The sequence below is a fragment of the Melanostigma gelatinosum genome (assembly GCF_949748355.1).
Source record: "Melanostigma gelatinosum genome assembly, chromosome: 5".
Classification (NCBI taxonomy): Eukaryota; Metazoa; Chordata; class Actinopteri; order Perciformes; family Zoarcidae; genus Melanostigma; species Melanostigma gelatinosum.
The window spans coordinates 612,914-632,500 of record NC_136638.1 but is presented as its reverse complement, the minus strand read 5'-3'; the positions used below and the strand labels follow the sequence as shown (position 1 = coordinate 632,500).

General features: G+C 40.8%; 1 protein-coding gene across 1 annotated transcript in view; it reads right to left on the bottom strand.

The window, feature by feature from the left end:
- LOC306777575 (alpha-1,3-mannosyl-glycoprotein 4-beta-N-acetylglucosaminyltransferase B) overlaps positions 1–10,759 on the bottom strand; it is a gene marked incomplete at both ends in the record, with an annotated part of 79,995 nt that extends 69,236 nt beyond the window's left edge. Inside the window, 4 exons of the mRNA XM_079268738.1 lie at positions 10–143; positions 466–603; positions 3,156–3,329; positions 10,672–10,759. Coding sequence (XP_079124864.1) covers positions 10–143; positions 466–603; positions 3,156–3,329; positions 10,672–10,759 — 534 coding nt within the window. The remainder of the gene's footprint in view (positions 1–9; positions 144–465; positions 604–3,155; positions 3,330–10,671) is intronic.
- Positions 10,760–19,587: the final 8,828 nt, after the last annotated feature.

Here is a 19,587-nt window from a genome sequence, read left to right as displayed (position 1 = left end):
GTGTCTCACCTCGGCAACAAAGACAATTATGAGGAGATCTTGTTGCTGCAAAGATGTCAGGCTGTAGAGCAGCGAGCTGAGAGTGCTGACCAGGTAGCTCTGCTTCTCGCGCTTCACTGTGGGAATGCCCAGCACCATGGACACTGGACACACATATGGATAATGAGAAAGAAAGCACGTGAACAGTGCTGTTCCATAAGACAAGCTTCTCTTCATTTGACGCTCACTCACCCCCCTCACTGTACAATCATACGACGTGCTGTGTTCTTACGAAGTTGCTGGCTACTTTGCTATCATCTAGTGACGAAATTCCCAGGAAGCTACACATTTTACCTTTTTTAATTTTTAACATTTTCAAAATGAAATTGGTTTTGAAAGTAAACCTTGAAATCTTTAAGCGAAGCTGAAACACAAAGAAGCATGACGGATTCATACGGTGTGTGTTTTGATGTTTGTGCTCCATACCTCCATGGCGTCCCTGTCCCAGGACTATGTTGGGTTGGAGGCTGTCTGGATGTTGTCTGAGGTGGGGCATGTAGAGGTAAATGTTGGGCTGGAGTAATGTCTGTTGGCCGAAATAGTCTGCTTGCCGCCCTATTGTTTCTGTCCACAAGAGGAAGGAGGTATTCAGTCAATGAAAAAGTTTGCACTCAACATTCTAACAGGACTAAGTTTTTGTAAGATACTTGTAGAAACCAGTACACAAATACATGGTGTTCCCACAGCTAAGGGGACCATTCACCGACCATGACACACAGCGTCCCCAGTTCAAGTCCAGCCAGAGAACCTTTGGTGCATTGTTCTTTCCCAATATCCCTTCAGTAAACATATGCGATCAGGAGATTAGCATTAATGCTCCTTGGTCGCCCATGCCTGATAACGCTACATTCTGAACCACAAATGTGTGTTGTCAGCACGAGGAGCGTGGCAGCACTGCTGGCTAACTTACTGAGGTTCCATTAAGATGCCTTCAGGCTCTGTTCAGTGAAAATTATATTGGGCAAAGGTAAATTATAGTTATCGTGATGAGTTTAAATGCAATCTTGTAAACATGTAGTATTGGTGAATAATTTGAATAAATAGTTTGACGGAGATGTGTTCACAGTAATATAAAATAAACTAGAAAATGCATTTCCTGCTGAAAATGCTTTGGAATGCTGAAATTTGAAATGAATTGCAAAAACATTGCTGAAAATAGATATCGAATTTTTTTTAAATTGCAAAAAGCTTAATAATTCAAAAAGTTTAAAGATTCCAACTATGAAAAGTCATATCACCCCTCTCCTGAAAGAGCTGACCATTTTGATGTTCTAATAGTTTCTGTGGCTTAAAAAATTTCATCAGTGGTGATATTTGTAGTAGTAGAAGTTGTAGTAGAAGTATTATTCGTAGAAGTATTAGTAGCATTAGAATAAGTACTAGTAGTAGCAGTAGTGATATTTGTAGTAGAAGTATTATTAGTCGTAGAAGTATTAGTAATTAGAAGAAGTAGTAGAAGACGTAGTATCAGCAGTCATAGTAATAGCTGTAGTATTGGTCGTAGTATTTAATATAACAGTAGCAGTAGTAGAAGTAGTAGTAGTAGTAGTAGTAATAGTAATGGCAGTAGAAGATGTAGCAGTAGTAGTAGTACTAGTAGCACTCGTACTAATAGCTGTAGTAGTATTACTACTTTTAGTAGCATGAATAGCAGTAGTAGTAGTAGCAGTTGTCGTATAAGTAATAGTAGTAGTGGTAGTAATAGCAGTCGTGGTAGGAATAATATTGATGGTAGCAGTAGTAGCAGTAATAGTAGCAACAGCAAAATTATAGTCGAAGTAGTAATACTATATTAGCAGCAGCAGTAGTTGTAGTTGTCGCAGTATTAGTAAGAGCATTCATTTTTGAACAAAAAAGCCTAATTTTGAGCTTGTTTAAATACAGTTAATCCATGGGGCTTTTATTTTGAAAGGGTGGTGCTGGGTGGGGGAGAGGAGACATAATCATAATGTCTGACACACATAAACAGAGGTTATTAAATGCCTGGCTTCATCACAAACATTTCAATTAGAATTCACTCTTTGGGGCTTTTATTTTGAAATGGGGTGTGTGTGTGGGGGGGGGGTCCTCTAAAAGTCTCTAAGACCTGAATGACTGTATGAGAGAGAGACATAGACAGGGAGAGAGAGAGAAGAAAGAATTTGTGAGAGAGAGTAGAAAGAATTTGAGAGAGAGAGAAAAGAAAGAATTTGTGAGAGAGAGAAGAAAGAATTTGTGAGAGAGAAGAAAGAATTTGTGAGAGAGAGCAAGAGCGAGAGAGAGGCTCTGATATCTCTGGCATTAACAGCATTCCAACAATGAGGAAACGAGAGAGGCGAGGAAGTTGTGACCTGTTTATCTTCCCAACACAGGCTCTAAGCAGCTTATAATACATCATTAAAACTACGAATGACAAACACGTTTTTTAGTAGTAAAAATACAATCTGTTATTTCCCGATCTTTGTGTGTTTTTATGCACAAAAAACCCACGATAGATGACTAAAACAAAGAGAAGTTTACACTGGTTGAAATAGTTCTGGGACGGTGGTGAAAAAAAATTGTCTGTAGCCCTGTATACCAGTTGCTATAACAAAACAAAAACTATCCGTATTGGGCAATATGGATCAAAGATCGGCAATTGGTATCGACAGTGCAATCGGGGTATCTCTAAAAGTTATATTTGCTCCCTTTTTTCTTTTGTCCTGATCAGTTATTGAAATCCGTGATACGATCCAAACCGTGAGTTTTCTAATCCGTGCACACCTACCATCTGGGCTGAGGTTAGTGTGTGTCAGTGGGAGATGGGGCTGAAGTGATGGTGGGAGGGAGGGTCGAATAAGGGCCAAAAAAAACCTTTGCCCTGAACAGATTAATAAGGCCATAGCTGTGAAGTAATACTAAACCTGTATCAGTTGTTGTGTGAAAATGATTGAAGAGGATTTGAGTGGGTGAACAATACATCTCGGAATCCATCTTATAAAGGATAAACCTCTTGAAATAAATGCAGAATAGATTCTTATTGTGATAAGTGAATATTAGCACCGTATATTATATAATAGAACTGTATTTTATAGGTTGAACTGAACTGCCTCTCGCACGTTTCATCACATGCGTGTTACTTTTGGTATGCACAGCACCTGCGGAAATGTTGGTGGTAGTGTTGTAGTCGGGGTGGGTGACGTTGGCAGCTTTTGATATGTTCCTCAACTGTTCCAGGATGCTGATGAGATCCGAGCTGACCTGCCCTCCCAACTCCTCAGCCACCACCAGGCGTTCGTACAGGGTCTGCAGGTCTGGCAGTACTGATGGACCTGGAGACATTGAGACAAACGCAGAGAAGTATAAATCAAAATGCTCACTGTGTCTCATCAGATGGCTCTCATGCTCTCAAAACTTCTCCAATCAGCCGTTCCTTCCCAAGCAAGCGACAAGAACAGAAAGGTTCAGCTCAAAGCGGCGCACTGTGCACTGCTGCATTGCTTGCAGCCTGTTAGGAAACCGTCTCATGCACATACTGCGCAATATTTGAGCTTTTGTTGGACAACTTTGACAGCCCTAGATCAAACTCATCTGGGCTTTCATCAATAGTAGAAGTAGTATTGCTCGTGTTGCTGCAGGTGAAGCTCAGCAACTGGGCTTGTAAAATGACACCGACATATTTAGGGTTCTTTAAACTGTAGGTCTTGGTGAGAACCGTCTCAAATCAAGGTAAAAACATCATTCTGGCGAGTATATTTTTTTAAAGTTGTGGAGCAGGTTTGTTCTGGTAGAACACATGTATTTCCTTCATCAAATATTCTTTCAAACTTCTCAACATTTTGTAGAAAGTCCTTCCTAGAGCCAATAACCTACATTGGCATTTTCAAATTGCTTCTTTTGTCCAACTAAAAATCCAAAACTCGAAAAGCAGCAAATCCTGCCGACAGGATTGCCTACATGTCGTCTTGAAAAAGTAAGCAAAATGATGAGTCACTTCAGTAACTCAACGGCCAAGGACATCCATAATCTTGATTTTGCACTGATAAAGAAATACAGAACCCAACTACTTGAGCCAACAACACACCTTGTGAACTTGTCAATTAAAACAAAAACTTTCCCTGAGACCTGGAACACAGCCGTTCTCAGTCAAATCTTTAAATCTGGTGAGCAATTACAGACCCATCGCCATCTTCCCAGTTGTCTCCAAGATACTGGAAATAATTGAAGCAACAATTTGGATTCAGACCCAAACATTCTACTGAAACTGCAAACTTCCATCTAATTGAAAAAATAACAGGTCTTTTGGATAAAGGTCATGCTGTGGGAGCAGTTTTATTTGACTTAAAAAAGGCTTTCGATACCGTTAACCACAGCATGCTGATATGAAAACTTCCCAAATTCCAGATTTCTGATCATGCCTCACAATGGTTTGACTCGTACCTCAGGGGAAAGAGTACAATGTGTGAGAGTCAATGGGGAAAAGTCCACCATCCGTGCCAATAGCATGGGGATACCCCAGGGGTCGGTCCTAGGTCCTCTGCTAGTTGGCATGTACATTAACGACCTACCCGAGAGCTGTCCTGGGGTTGGCTGCCAGATGTATGCTGATGATACAGTTATTATACATCTGCCAGAACATCTAGCAAGGCTGCTGACCAGCTCACTGAATCCTTACATTCTGTATCACAATGGCTTGAGTCCTCTCACTTAACACTGAATGTAAAAAAACAGTTTCAATTCGTTTTTCAACAACGACACGAAAATGCAAGATTTATGGTAAAAAAGGAGAACGAGGTCATCAGTGAGGTTGACAATGTGAAGTACTTAGGAATCATCTTACTCACATCTAAGATTTGATAAACAAGTGCGTAATATCAGCAAAAAAGTTAAATCAAATCTCAACCACTTCAGATTCTGCCATTCAGTACAGCCCAGCTCAACATGCATGCTATGCTATTCTCCCACCTATCATACTGCATCACTGCATCATTACCTGGTCACAAGCCTCACAATCAACGATACAACCCCTCATATCACTGTATAACCACACATTAAAAATGATGGACAAAAAAACAAAGAGGTGGCACCATTGGAAAAACACAATATGCTCAGCTTTGAAAGCTTTATAAGCTACTCCAACCTAAAGCTTATTTTGAAATGCCTACGTGGTCACGCTCCTTCCCTGCTTGATGAAGTTGTTACAAGACAGCAGCAGAGTGAACACGCCGCCTCAGGAAACAGGAACTCCAAAACCTCATTTGGACAATCGGTCTTCTCTGTTTAAGGAGCAAAACTATGGAACGGTCTACCAACTGAGTTGAAAATGCAACACTATTTGAATGTTTTAAATAGAGGTATTAAATCATGGCTAAAAGAGAAACAGCATTCTCACACCTAACACCCCTGTAAACACACTTGTATTTTGTGTATGTATTTTCTTTCTTCTTTAAAAGCCTCCTGTTGACGGGTGTTGTAAATTAGCGTTTCGCTACAAACACCAAACAGTGCATCTGGTCTCTGTGCATAAATGTATGTTACAATTCTAATGCCACTGTGACGTCCATATCAAATAGAATGAAATAAACCTGGCTGGCACTTCAACTGACTTACATAGTGTTTCTCTGGTGCAAACAGATTGGATATAGCTCACTATATCCCAGTATCTGCCCATACAGTCTTCACCAACATGCATACAAATGGCACCAGGTATAAGCAATCAATCAAACTCCAACAACAACTGCTTGAACTGTGAAAAGGCTTCAGGGGCTGTGTTCTGCCACCGGTTTTGGCTTTATTGATCACTTCGATGTATTTTGGAATAGGACAGACTTGTATCGGAGAATGGTCTATATAAGCTCACCCTAACAAAAAGTAAACTAATGTGCTGACAGCTAATTTTGGACAATACCTGTCCATGGTGACAACCCCCCACCGTCAGTATTCACATGATTCTCAAGTAAACACGATAACAACCACTGGGGTAGAAGAACAACCATAGTGCAATTGATGAAGCAGCACACAAACACAGGGCAGCACACAGCACAGTATCCAATCAAATCACAATCTCTTGCACCAGTCAACTCTGCCCAAACTATTCCAATGGCTCTTCTAAATGTGAGATCACTTATAAATAATTATTTTGTATCTTATAATTTTATTTTTGGATCTAATCTTCATATCCTCATAATCACAAAATCTTGGCTGACACCAAAATGTCTTGTTAGACAACGCGAAGCTTGTCTACCTGATTATTGTTTCTTAAGCCAGCCCAGACTAACAAACAGTGCGATGTGAAGACAGCTTCAAACGCTCAAATATTGATCTGTGACTGGTGGACCTAGAAGTGCCCTGCCGAGATTCCATAAGATGCTTATCTTAACCTTCTAAGAGTAAATGCGCCGCGTGCAGTTAAAAATTGCGCGTGGGTTGAAACGTTTTTCAAAAACCCACACTGTCGACCGGTACAAACAAGTTCATCAATGTACCGTCACTAGTTTCTCACTGTTTTTATGAGACCAGATGAAGATAAATTGTTCCAGACCAACAAGTTCTGCTCGTAGTAACAGCAGGTTACACTGACAGCTTACCTCCATCACTGGGAATCGATTTAATCCAAGTAACTGACGCAATACACGCAAAAACCAGCAGACATCCAAATCTGAAGGAGTAAAGCCTCATTTCATTGCTCAGTGACAGTCCGTCCGTGTTTGTCTACCGCCTTGCCGCCGGTTCCCAGCATGCAGCAGGTGGATGTGAGCGTGTCAGGTAAAGTGCAGGTAATGTTGCGCTGTATGCTAACAATTGTGACTCTCCCCGATACCAGGACCAAACAAAAGCAAAGCATGCCCTTTACTATCCTTTTCCTTTCCGGGGTGTGGACTGCTACATCAAGTACAGCTCATGTTAATATGCCGTCAAACTTCCTGCTGTACCAATCGCCAGGTAAAAAAGGAATGTACGGGCAACAGCGACATCTGCTGGTGGATTGAGAGAACGCGTGTCTTGTCAGGCGTGACTTGAAGACTATTCTAGAAAAAATTAAAAAATATGAATTATCCAAATGCTGTTTAAAAACTTTTGTAGTTGTTTTATAACCAAACGTTATATTTCCAGCACAAATTACAAAGCCTGTGTGACCTAACAACATTTTAGATGAAAGTTAGATGATAGAAATAGACTTACTATGTGTAACGCTTCGTTTCTTCCCCTTTAATTGCATATAATCCATTTTTCAGGTCTTCCAACCGGTTCGAACACTAAACATAATGCTATTTTCGCCTTTACCAGGTATTAATTAAACAGTGTGGGCTGAGACCGCTGTAGGGGATGTAGCTCAGTGGTAGAGCGCATGCTTTGCATGTATGAGGCCCCGGGTTCAATCCCCGGCATTTCCACGACATCTTTTCTCAGGTGTATTTATGTTATGCGCTCTCAGGGCAGTGGATAACATTTTTCAACGATCCCAGTAAGCACCAACCGGGATTTCAACATTGATTTGTAATTGAAAACTCGGAGATATTTGGTCTGTACGTCTCAGACCTGTTTTTGCTGTCTTTTCAACCGGAAACTACATCAACGTGTCACAAAACACACATTTTATCATTCGCCACATTGTGATAATAATAGTATATCATCATTTTAGAGGCTAACTATGAAACCACATACACTTTTCTCAGTTGAAAGCCAATATTGTAAATTCAGGTGAAATATGGTCTAAAGGTGAACGTCTTTTAACTATCACCGTATTTTAAACGTCTTTTGAACTTCAAAATGCTCACAGTAAAATATTTATATCAATTAAATATGTAGTCATAATAACACATCAACAGTTTCCACTTACAGGCCATGTGACACAGGCAACAATTAATAAGCATTTATTCAGCAATCATTTAAATAAAACATGAACAATGTTCTTTAAATATAACGACAATCAAAGAGAAAATTCATGATTGTTGACAATAACAACAACATCTACCTTTCCTTCTTTAAATGTCGTCGTCAAAGCCACCTGGAGCCGATTTCAAGTGGTCTGCCATTTTAAGCTGGACATCTGTAAATAAAGTATTAGAAAGAAATATTCAATTTTGAATCAGTTTTGAACGTCTTTTCACCGGTGACTATAGTCATTTTTTTCTACGGAAAGATGCTCACTGGGATATTACATATACCATACTGTACACCAGGGCTGTTCAATTAAAGTTCAACGAGGTCCATTTAAGAGAATTTCCTCATCAAAGGTCTGGAACATCACAATAATGTCTAACTTGCGATGACTTAGTCCCATATATAGATTGAATTAGCCAACAGTTGTTTTAACATCTGTATGTAGTCAACAACTGGCTGTCAGATGAATAATATCTCAACAATATTTATTGTCAAATTTCAAATTAAACTAGATGAATTATAAATAATACATAATCTAATAATAAATAAATGTTCTCTCATTTCAAGTAAAATAAGATCTGGATGAAAGAATAAACTACATATCAGAAAGTGTGAGTGTTTTAAGTTTTATTTCATGCATCTCACAGACACTGAGTCTGTGAGATGGGGTTTGAGGAATGTGCTGGAGTGGGGGTGGTGTGAAAGTGGCAGGGAGAGGTGTGACGTTTAGGACAATGGGGCATAGGCCCAGGTGGGGCTTGTTGGACTTCAGCCAATCAGTGAGCTGATCGATGAGCTGAGGAATGCAACTTTGAGGGGACAAAGGGTTTGAAACTCTGGGGGGGTTTCAGATTTCTCCCTGTGTCCAGAAGTTGTGGCCTTAACAAAAGTTTTTGAAAAAGTTGCATCTTAAAATAAAGTAATTCATTCCTGAAAAATGTATTTCTCTGAATTATTTTTGCCCTGCAGCTTTAGATTCAGTTCATTCAGGTGTGAAGGGATGTGAACCAAAAAAGCTACGATATTATTATTATATAGATTTTTCTCATCTTCTAAAAAGAGAAATGTGTGAGCAGGGACTTTATCTGGGGTTGTTAAAACCACCAGTCCTATTCTCTCTGTTAACATCATTGTTGGTCAGTGAATTCATGAGTTAGGATTCTGATCATATTGGGCTCTTAGATTGTTTATTGTCGGTGACTTCATTTCAGATGTGAGTGGGGACGTTTGCTAAAAAGAGTTGTGCTTTGTCTCCTAGTGGCGCTTCACATTACTGCTTTTAATTATCGCCACGGTCTCTGAGCATGTGAGACATCCTGGTTTTAAACTGCCCATGTGAAGAATTGACATATAAGAGTCTGTCCATTCTTGGTTAAAGACTCTGGTCTCTCTGGTCTCTCTGACCACTTTTCTCTTTTGGAGAACGTCATGTGAAATAACTTCTCTGACTCACATAATTCTCCTGCTCTTCCTTCTCTTTCCTCGTTTCTCCCCTGTTGTCACACACATAATTGATTGGCTGAGCAGCATCACGTGATGTGATTTACAAAGCATGTAATTGGTCGGTGTGTTTCCTGCACCGCTGAACGAGTGCCATTTTAAATTGGCATTTATGTCCAGTTCTAGCTATCTCCAACCTCCCTTTTCTGTCTAAAATACAGGAACGCACTGATGCCCACCAACTCAAAACCCACACATCACAGCACAGAAACGGCTCTAATCAGAGTCACCAACGACCTCCTCTCCTCTGATGACCACTCCCTCAACATCCTGATACTACTCGACCTCAGTTCAGCCTTTGACACCATCAACCACTCCATCCTCCTTTCCCATCTCCTCCCTCCACACTACTGCACCGCCCTGTCCTGGTTCACATCATACCTCTCCGACCGTGAACAGCTCATTAGTATCAACAAATTAAAGTCTGATACAGCCCCAGTCTCACAAGGTGTCCCCCAAGAAATATATATATATTTTTTCTCTAAACATGAATGTGTCCATTATTTTAATAGTTCAGTATTGTATGAAAGATAACAGGTATGTTTATGCATGGCAGTGGCACTAATAGGCCATCACTCATTTTTCGTTTCCACATTTGTTTAAAATGAAAACATCAATTTGAACAGCTTGTATGCATGATTATCATGCCATTGACAGACAATGTTGATATTGGCATTGGTATCAGTTGACAAGGTGTCTTTATAAATGGCAGTGGCACGGGAGTTCGCGGTTAGGACCCAATAGCCTGAAAAACGTTGAAGACCCCTGCCCTACACACTCCCCCTTGGAGACATCATACGCCACCATGGTCTCCATTTCCACTGCTGTGCTGACGACACTCAGCTCTACATCTCCACCAAATCCATCATACCCACCACCCACTCCACCATCACCAACTGCCTCAAAGACATAAAGACCTGGATGCAGCCAACGTCCTCAAACACAACAGCAACAAATCTGAAATCCTAAATCACGAAACAAATCCCACCACAAGTTCTCCCTCTGCATTGATGGCACCACTGTTCCTGCTTCCACACATGTCCATAATCTTGGAATCATTGCTGATCAAACTCTCTCCTTTGAACGCCTCGTCAATCACATCACAAAACCGCCTTCCTTCATCTCAAAGACATCGCCCGTCTCCACCCCTCCCTCTCCTCCTCAGCCGCTGGCTCCCCATACAGCAAAGAATCCAGTTCAAGATTCTTCTCATCACATACAAAGCCCTTCACAACCTCGCCCCTCCTGCATCGACACGCTCCCAACCGCAACCTCCGTACCCCCCTCTACCCTGTCCAAGCATCGGCCCTGGAGGGACAGGGCCTTCTCCATTGCTGCCCCCTCCCTCTGGAACTCTCTTCCCCAGCACCTCAGACATTCTCCGTCACTCGCCGCTTTCAAAACTGCACTTAAAACTCACCTATTTAAATCTGCTTTTAACCTGTGAAGCTAGTTACGTGTGTTTTTCGTGTTGTTCCTTACTGTTATGTCATTTATTTTGTTTATATTATAATTACTTCTATTGTTTTTTACCAAGTAAAGCGTCTGAGTACCTTTTAAAGCGCTATACAAATAAAATGTATTATTATTATTATTATAACAGATGGTGACAATGTCTTTCTGAAAGAGGGATCTGATCCTTCTGTTCCAGAAGAGCTCGATAAGAGACATATCTTTCCGATAATAGTATCATTCAAGATTACCGGACAAGGAAAAATAAGTGGTTCTTTGTTTCCCTTAAATAACATCAAAACACTTTTGTGAATGGCAGCCACTATATTCGCAAATTCCTTTGGGGTGACCGTGATATTATCAAAAGACATGTAACGACGCACCGCCGTCACTTAGACCACAGATAGTGTGTGAGATGGGGTGTGATGGAGTCAAGGACAACACAAGTTTATTGTCTGTATTTATTGTTGGACTGTGGATGCTGGGAGCCATGTGCACAGCTGGGACACAGAGCTGGTCCTTCTGTTCTCCTGCCAGCAAACAAATGGACAACTGCAGCCAGTGACTGAGTGAACAGACTTGACTGTGGTAGATGTCTAGTTATGTGGCAGAACAATATTGTTTGTGTGTGTGTGTGTGTGTGTGTGTGTGTGTGTGTGTGTGTGTGTGTGTGTGTGTGTGTGTGTGTGTGTGTGTATGTGTGTGTGTGTGTGTGTGTGTGTGTGTGTGTATGTATGTATGTATGTATATATATATATATATATATATATATTGCAACAACTGACCTCTGCCTGTTTCCTCTTCCCCGGGGGCTCGAGCACCCTTTTATAGAGCCGGGAAATACCAACTACAGGAAGCGGGTAGGGGGAAGTGAAGATATGTGTTGCTGTGTTTATTTAGAGAAATTAGGTGTTTATAATTTACTTTATTCATAGGCATTATAATTAGATGTTAATTAATATGGATACTTCTGGTGTGGGTAAAATCATGTACATAGTTATTATACATATATGTTCAGCAATATACTTACCCGTAGATGGCAGGGCTGGTCCAATTAGATGGACCAGGTGTATAAAAGGGCCTCATTTGGTTTGCGTGAGAGGATTAGTGGAGGCCACTAGACACTGGTGTGAGCGTTGGTGCGATGGTGGAATTTTAAAATGAATGGAGCGTCTTCTGAAGCCTCTCTGGACTCCTGGACTGTTCATTTGCCTCCATGGCCACTCGGGCATGTTTACAAGACAAACATTTAGAAAAACTAAATAGAAGACTGACAGATTGAATCACTTTTTTTGACAAATGCAATATTATTAATTTGTGAAAAATATAGATTTGTTCATGAAAAGTATGTCACGCTTAATCCAAATTTGATATTTATAAATATTTATAAATAAGAGACGAAGCACAATGCATTTCTTTGTGGAAATTAGCTCATCTTAATGGTCATTTTTCAATGATATTGTTGGATTTAAGTTAAAAAGAGAAAATCTAATTGAGAAAATGTTTAATTTGTTGATTATGGGTTTCATAGGAATTTTCTGAGCAATTCGATTTTCAAGGAGTACTTTAGGATGGTAAAATCAAATACTTTGAAGCCACCAGAGTCTGTTTTATGAATTATGTGAGGACCAATTAGTCATCAATGATAACATCGGTAATACATATGCACCAGCCACTCAAAGTACAGGATCATTTCATGCTATACTAATTATATGCGTGCATACTTTATACTATGCTGCTAACAGCTAACGTTAGCCACCCCGTGGCTAGCTAGAATTGATTATGGCATCTTATCTTTCATAGTTTAATGATTTGATAGTTCATATTACCTCCTGTAGGAAATTCAACTCTGTGGCACGATGCTTGATGAGGCCAGAGTGCCAGTCTAGTGTGGAAATTGGTGGGCGGATGATGACATTTACATCACGTGGACCCGTGCGGATGAGCGGACCTCGAAATAATGAATTGGCCTTAACGCTGGCCAGACAGTGATGTCAGGAGGTGATAAGAGTTGTCAAGAAGAGTTGAGCCCACAGAGCTGCCTCGAAAACATGCATACACGATCAGGGGAAGGTCAGGATATAAAAAGCATAAAGCATATACTCAGAAATCAATAGTTAAAGTGTAATCGAAAGATAAAGTGTATGATTGTTACATAACAAATGTTTAATACATAGAGTGATTTAACAAATGTAAACCTGATAAAAATAATAAGTGTATCTGAGTATAGTGCAGTCTGGGTGTAGAAAGTACGGAGAAAGAGGAAGTAAGCAGGGTGTTTGCTTCAAGGGATGGGGAAATAATGATGGTTGAGAAGAAAAGACACAAAGCACAATAATGATGAAGGATGAGATCAATAATCATTTTATAAGCAAATGTGTACTAAGTAAACTGATTTAACAAATGTAAAAACTGATTAATAAATGTTCTGTGTGACCGGAGCTGAGATGTAGGAAAAGTGTTTTGTCAGGATGAGTTAGCAAAAAGAGTGAAGTTAGGAACAGATGTTAATGGGTGTGGTTAGGAAAAGACTGTTGCAAGAGACGAGTCATAGAGGAATAATATAGGATAAGCCTGGACTTGCCTGGACTTGTCTGGACATGTCCAGGACCAAACGCCCACTCAAGTGGGTGGGGAGATGAGATCATGTGTTGGACAGGAGGGGGCAGAACACCAGCCCAAAAGTGTGATAAAAGAAGTAACTTGCAAACAGCAAGACGGGAATTCACGATGGGACGCCGACCGAGCCATCCATGGAGAAACACTGGACCTCGTTCGACAGCCGCGTCGGAGGACTTCGTCTCTGTTCACGGAAAGAAGACCGCAGTTCGTGGACAAAGAATTGAAAGACGGAGATTTCCTCTCCCCACTGCTTGCCGTTAACAACTGAACAACGGAGAAGACGCAGCAGCCCTAGAAAGACTTTGTACTGAGTTTTGTGGACTGTTGGCCGAACTTCGCTGCGAGAGCAGGAGGAGCGAGGGTCTGGCCAGACCTTCGCTCCTAACAACTCCAAAAGAACCTTTTCATCGCATTTTAAGTCATCTTCAAGTCAGAATTGGGTCATTCTATGAATGAGACCACAGTTGCACATCATCACTGTCCTCCCAGGTCTGACATTGACAATCAAACTCACAGTTTAACACTTGCTCTCTTTGTGGAGCTGTCTCAACTTCTTCTCTTCTCCACCCAAGGCTCCTCTGGCGGTTTACCATGTGATCACCAGTCACCACAGGTCAGCTGTGTCAGGGCGATCCATTGTCAGTAACAGCTTTATTCGGTGTACAGATCTGTCAGCCCTGGGCTAATGGTTCAACAGATACATCATAATCAGACATCCACAGACATTTCCACCCAAGACAGAATTCTAATTCTGTACTTTACAAATATTGGATATTGCAACAATATATTTTGAGGTTGCAGCTCCAACTACAAAATATCTGAGTGAGTATTGCCCTTAAAAGCCACGTTCAGTTAAGCTCTGTAATGCAGATGTGTATACAAGGATCCTATGAAACGTCACTCAGAACAGTTAACAGATACCATGTAGTCCAAAAAGAGCATTTCTGTTGCTATGGACAACAGCAAGAGGAACCCCACACAGTCTCAGACACACAGCTCCATTCATATATTTACCATGATCCCCACCCACCCAGCATCCATCACACATTACCACCAAGTGACCTTTGACCTGTCCCAGCAACTGCATTCATGAGGAAGTAGCCTGTTGTTATGGTAACAGAGGAAACGTTTAATCTCCATTTACCCCAGAATCTTTGATTTTATGTTTTCACATGAACTTCTTTTTATTTTATTTGAAAGAAGCATAGAGATGGACTGTTTGATAGATGATGCATCTGCCTTTCATTTCATGACATATATCTATGTGATAGATGTGTTTTAGGAGGGTTCCGTAGAGTTTTCTTGAAAAGAACTCAATAGTGTTTACATTTAGTGTTACTCACCAAGAACACATCGTGTGCCTTGACGTCATGTAACTTGTGTACTTCAGTACTGTGGTTATTTTAACCCAAACGATGATCTATTCCTAAACCTAACTAAGCCGCTTTGGAGCCTAATTCTAATTTCCTGTGAAGACAGAAGTTCATTTTGAAGCTGACTTTGACACGTGTTGCGGGCTTTCGTAGGAAAACGCATGGAAAATGAGGAGTAACTTTTCATCGGACATCATACGAACTGTTGTATGAGGATACGTTGAACAATGACATCGCCTTCAGTGCTGCAAAACAAGTTTCAATGGAAAATCAAATAGAATCTTGACCTTAAAATCGAAAGTCTCATCAATTCAAATCAAATTGTAGAAAAATCGGACAATCTTTGGGCTGGGTTTCGTTGAAAAGATTGCAATACCCCTTCCCTCAAAGTAATAGCAATGCCTATATAGTAAGCAAATGGATTTGGGCTGTAGCCATCAGTGGAGCATCAAATTGATCATGTGTGTCAAGTTAGACTTAATCTCATGACAAGTAAATCTAGACTGAGGAAAGGCTTTGTTGAAGTGCATCAGTCAGTCCAGAGAGGAACTCATCAGAGGAATCGGGTTTCTCTGGTGTCCTACATGTGCTTTTCATATCAGCCATTGTCCCTCGGCAGACAGAGCAGATGAGATGGAACTTAACGATCCCACTGGGACACCTCAGCTGCAGAAAAGGAACCGGACTCAGGAAAGAAAGAATATGATATTATTATTGAGGTGAATCAGTCTATAAATATGAATAAGTACAGCCTACACTTATAGAACATGCTCTCTCCGACAGGTGATTCCATTTGATGTTATCAGCTTGATAAGGATTAATGTCTTCATGGAGAGAGTTAAGTGAAAGAATGTCAGTTGCACTTGAAGAAAGAAAGAGGTCCCAATGTTGGTCCAATGGCTGAAACATAAAGAAAGGACACGAGAGAAAAAGGAAAGACAGAGAGTCACAAATGTGTTCTTCTTCATTTTAGTTTTTAATCCTTGCATTAAGAGGATTGTGTGTATAATGTTAATGCCATCATGAGAGAAGATAGATTACACATGAACATGCAGATGCAGATGTTGCACAGAGGGAAACACGCACGCACAAAATCTAAACCCATCACGAATCCTCCCTGGGTCAAAACGCAGGATTCCAGACTCTCTTCAGAGAGACGAGAGTTTAGTTTTAGAACAGATCAAATCGTGTAAAATCAAAGCGTTCATTTTCAAACATTTCAAATATTTTTTGGGATGTGGAGCTGATGGAAAAGAGAGCCACAGAGCAGAGTGAGCCAACTGAGGCAGAATCTTCTGAAGTGAAAAAAGGAGACAAACTTACATTTGTCATGGCAGTGGGTGGGGGCAGAGGGTGGGGAGGGGGGCTTAGGAGCTTTGAGAGATGAAGCAAGAGAAGAGGAAGGACCCATCTGTTCCTATAGTGGCAGATAAAGGGAGCGTGAGGAGGCGGACAGACGCAGAGGAGGAGGAGGAAGGTAAGCATTGTCTTGTTAAATGCCATGTGAAGTCTGTATGCATGTGTTGTACAGACATTCGATGTTGGAAGCCAGTGCCTGATGCTGACAATGTTGCATGTGTCAGAGTCATTTGAATTACTGGCACATATGTACTTCTATGTAGCTGTTTAGTCTCAAGGGGAAAAAGGTGTGTACATGTTGTAGAATCTGTGCAGGACAGTAGCCAGGATTTTAAAAATAATTAGGTCATAAGTCTCAGCATCTCCAACCGTCCTCAGAAGCTTTTCTTTTAATCTTTTTAAAGATAAGTGCCGAGAAATAAACTTAGAATGAGATATGCTGATTCCTGTTTTTAATTGAATTGCCTTGGTCTAAAACATGTTGAATTGAACGATATTGACTAAATACAAGTCTGGAATCAGCCTGTAAAGGTTCAGCTTTTTTAAACCACAGTCATGAATGGGTGGACTGTTCTGTTCTGTCAAAGCACATTTCCAACACATTGACTGAATGTGTTCTGAATATTATAAAAGTATACTCTGGTTCACATGTTCTGGGAAAGAAAGCTGCATGTTGCACGTTGAACGTATACTGTATAGGTAAAAAAATGGTCATTTATGCTGTATTCTTCACTCGGAGGTCACATCCAAATCAGCATAGATGAAAGAAAATTACCTCCACATGGGATTCATTCGTCTGTGTCCAGAGGAAGCTCTGCAACAGTGGTCCCCGTCTGCTTGGGGTCAAAACCAAACCAGACAACCTGTGCCTACTTGATGTGTGTTATGATACAAAAAGCAAGTTATTCACAAAAAATATTATTGTTGTAAAAATGCATTGAATATGACCTTCAATTCAAGGGCGAATGTCTGCTGTACTCCTTTAGACTCTTGCCCTGTACTGTCTTTGCTGCTTTCATGTAATTGCTTTAGCACTCTCCTCCTCCTCCATTCACCCTTCTGCTCTGCCCCCCATGCTTTAACTGAAATGGTATACCCTCTAACTTAATTAAATGAAGCATCTGACTGACACACACACACACACACACACACACACACACACACACACACCTACACCTACACACACACACACACACACACACACACACTCACATCCACCAGTGTCCTGTACAGCAGTCAGTGGTGCCCTCCCCTCCATGTTTCATGTTAATTTCCGTCCATCTTGTGATTGCATCTGTATATTATCTCCCCAGTGGGAATACAGTATGGATGTTTCCTGCTGACTTCGTTCGCTGATTGCTGGCTCATTCAGGCGATTGTGACATTGGATGTCAATGTGTTTCTTCCTGATTTTGCTGTGGGAGAATAGAGAGCTCTTCAGAGCTGCCACCTCTACGGTTAAGGTGCAAAATCAAAGCATTAATGTAGCAGCAAACAACTATTTGCTGTGTGAAGATATCGTGGATGTGGTCCTGAGCAGAGAATGAAGTCACCCTCTGTGTGCTTTCATCAAAGCTGCTCTGTGCTTTGCTTGTGTTGCTCTGTCAGCTCTGTTGTTGATTGCACTGTTTGAGCTGTTAGCACCGTTAGCTTCTGCTGGCGCGCTTAGCCTGGATTTGGAATTTAGCACCTTTTAAGGTTTGATTGAGTTAGCTAACTATAAGCAGGTGTAATCAATATGTTGTATGTGTTGCACCTACAGAGAACTAACACTGGAATCTGCAGCTCCCCTTTGGTTGTATCGAGCTGTACACAGTGTCAGCTCATTGTTTAGCTGTCCAGCTACAACTTTACTGCACTGGCTCACTGGCACCGCTCTCATGGGGTCAATTCCAGCAGCAGGCAGCTGTTTTTAGAGGAAAAAAGAACCTGCAGGGCGATGGGAAGTGTTTCCTTTCAGCGTTTTATCAAAGAAGTGCCCATAATGGGGGTTTTAATGCTTATATGACAACTATAGCTTAACAACAAATCAGCACTCTAACAAGTGTTGTATGATATGACTAGCATCACCTTTTTGCTTGTTATGATGTATTTGGCGTACTATCAATTTATTTGACTTCTTTTTTCACCATGATCACCATGCGACAGCTGTAACAGTGGAGAAAGGAGGAGATCCGTTAGAGCAGACCGGCCCATGGGACATCAATGGGACATCAATGGGACATCAATGGGACATCAATGGGACATCAATGGGACATCAATGGGAGATTTGGAATAAAACGTAAATAAATCATGCACGGAATACACCTGCATTGCTTTCATTTTGAAGGCGACTGTTGCTGTTTTTTTCTGAACTTACCTACGTTAGTATGTTCGTGCATGTGTGCGAGCATGCATGTGTGGGTGATGTAGAGCGGCACGGACATCTGAGGCTTTGCTAGCTAAGCTGCTGAAGCAACATGCTCAGAAGATGTTGCTTCTCTTTGGATCTACCTCCACATGTGAACAAACATTCTCTGTGATGAAGTTGAATTCATCCAGATCCAGATCCTCTCTCACTGATGATCACCTGTCAGCTGTCCTTCACATCTCACCTCACACATTCAGTCTGACTTCAGTCACTCGTTCAAGCTCAACACACACTAGAGTTCTCCACTGAACTGACAAACACAAAATAAGGTCATTGGACTACAAACAGTAGTGATAAAAGTATTCATTTAGCAGAAACATGATCCCCGTCAGTGCTGCACTATTATATATGGATAGTACATATGTGTATTTGTTTGGATCATTATTCCTTCTGTACATGTTTACGGTGGAGCTCATTTTAACCCCTTTATGCTCTGTTGTTCAGTTTGGGTAGTTAGGAAAGGTTTTAAAAATGATTATGTTCAAAGTAACTAATAACTAAAGCTGCCAGACAAATGGAGTGGAGTGGAAGTACAAAGTTGAATAAAATAGAAATACTCAAGTAAAGAACCTTGAACTGTCCAGTATATACAGTCTAATATACTTATTTATTTGTTATATTCTACCACCAAACATCATATTTACGCTTACCACTCACAGTTGATCAAAACCATACAATTTACCGCTTTTTTTTTTTACAATTGTTTATCAATGAGGAGAGAGCATATGTGCATATAGAGGCCTGGAGAAAAAGTGTTGCATCTTTTTACCTTTTTTGGGCAGCTGCTCCGAGTGCTTTTAGTTGAAACTCTCTGAACTTGACAGCTGACGTCTCAGTAGAAAATGGAGGGGAAGCTTGATTTGGCTGTGTGTCTATCCTGAGCCTTGGATATCCGACAGACAGTATCACAACAAAGACTGAATAGCCCATTTGCACACACAAAGTAAGGGCAATTCACATGCTGCGTCTAGAAATGCGAGAACAATGCCA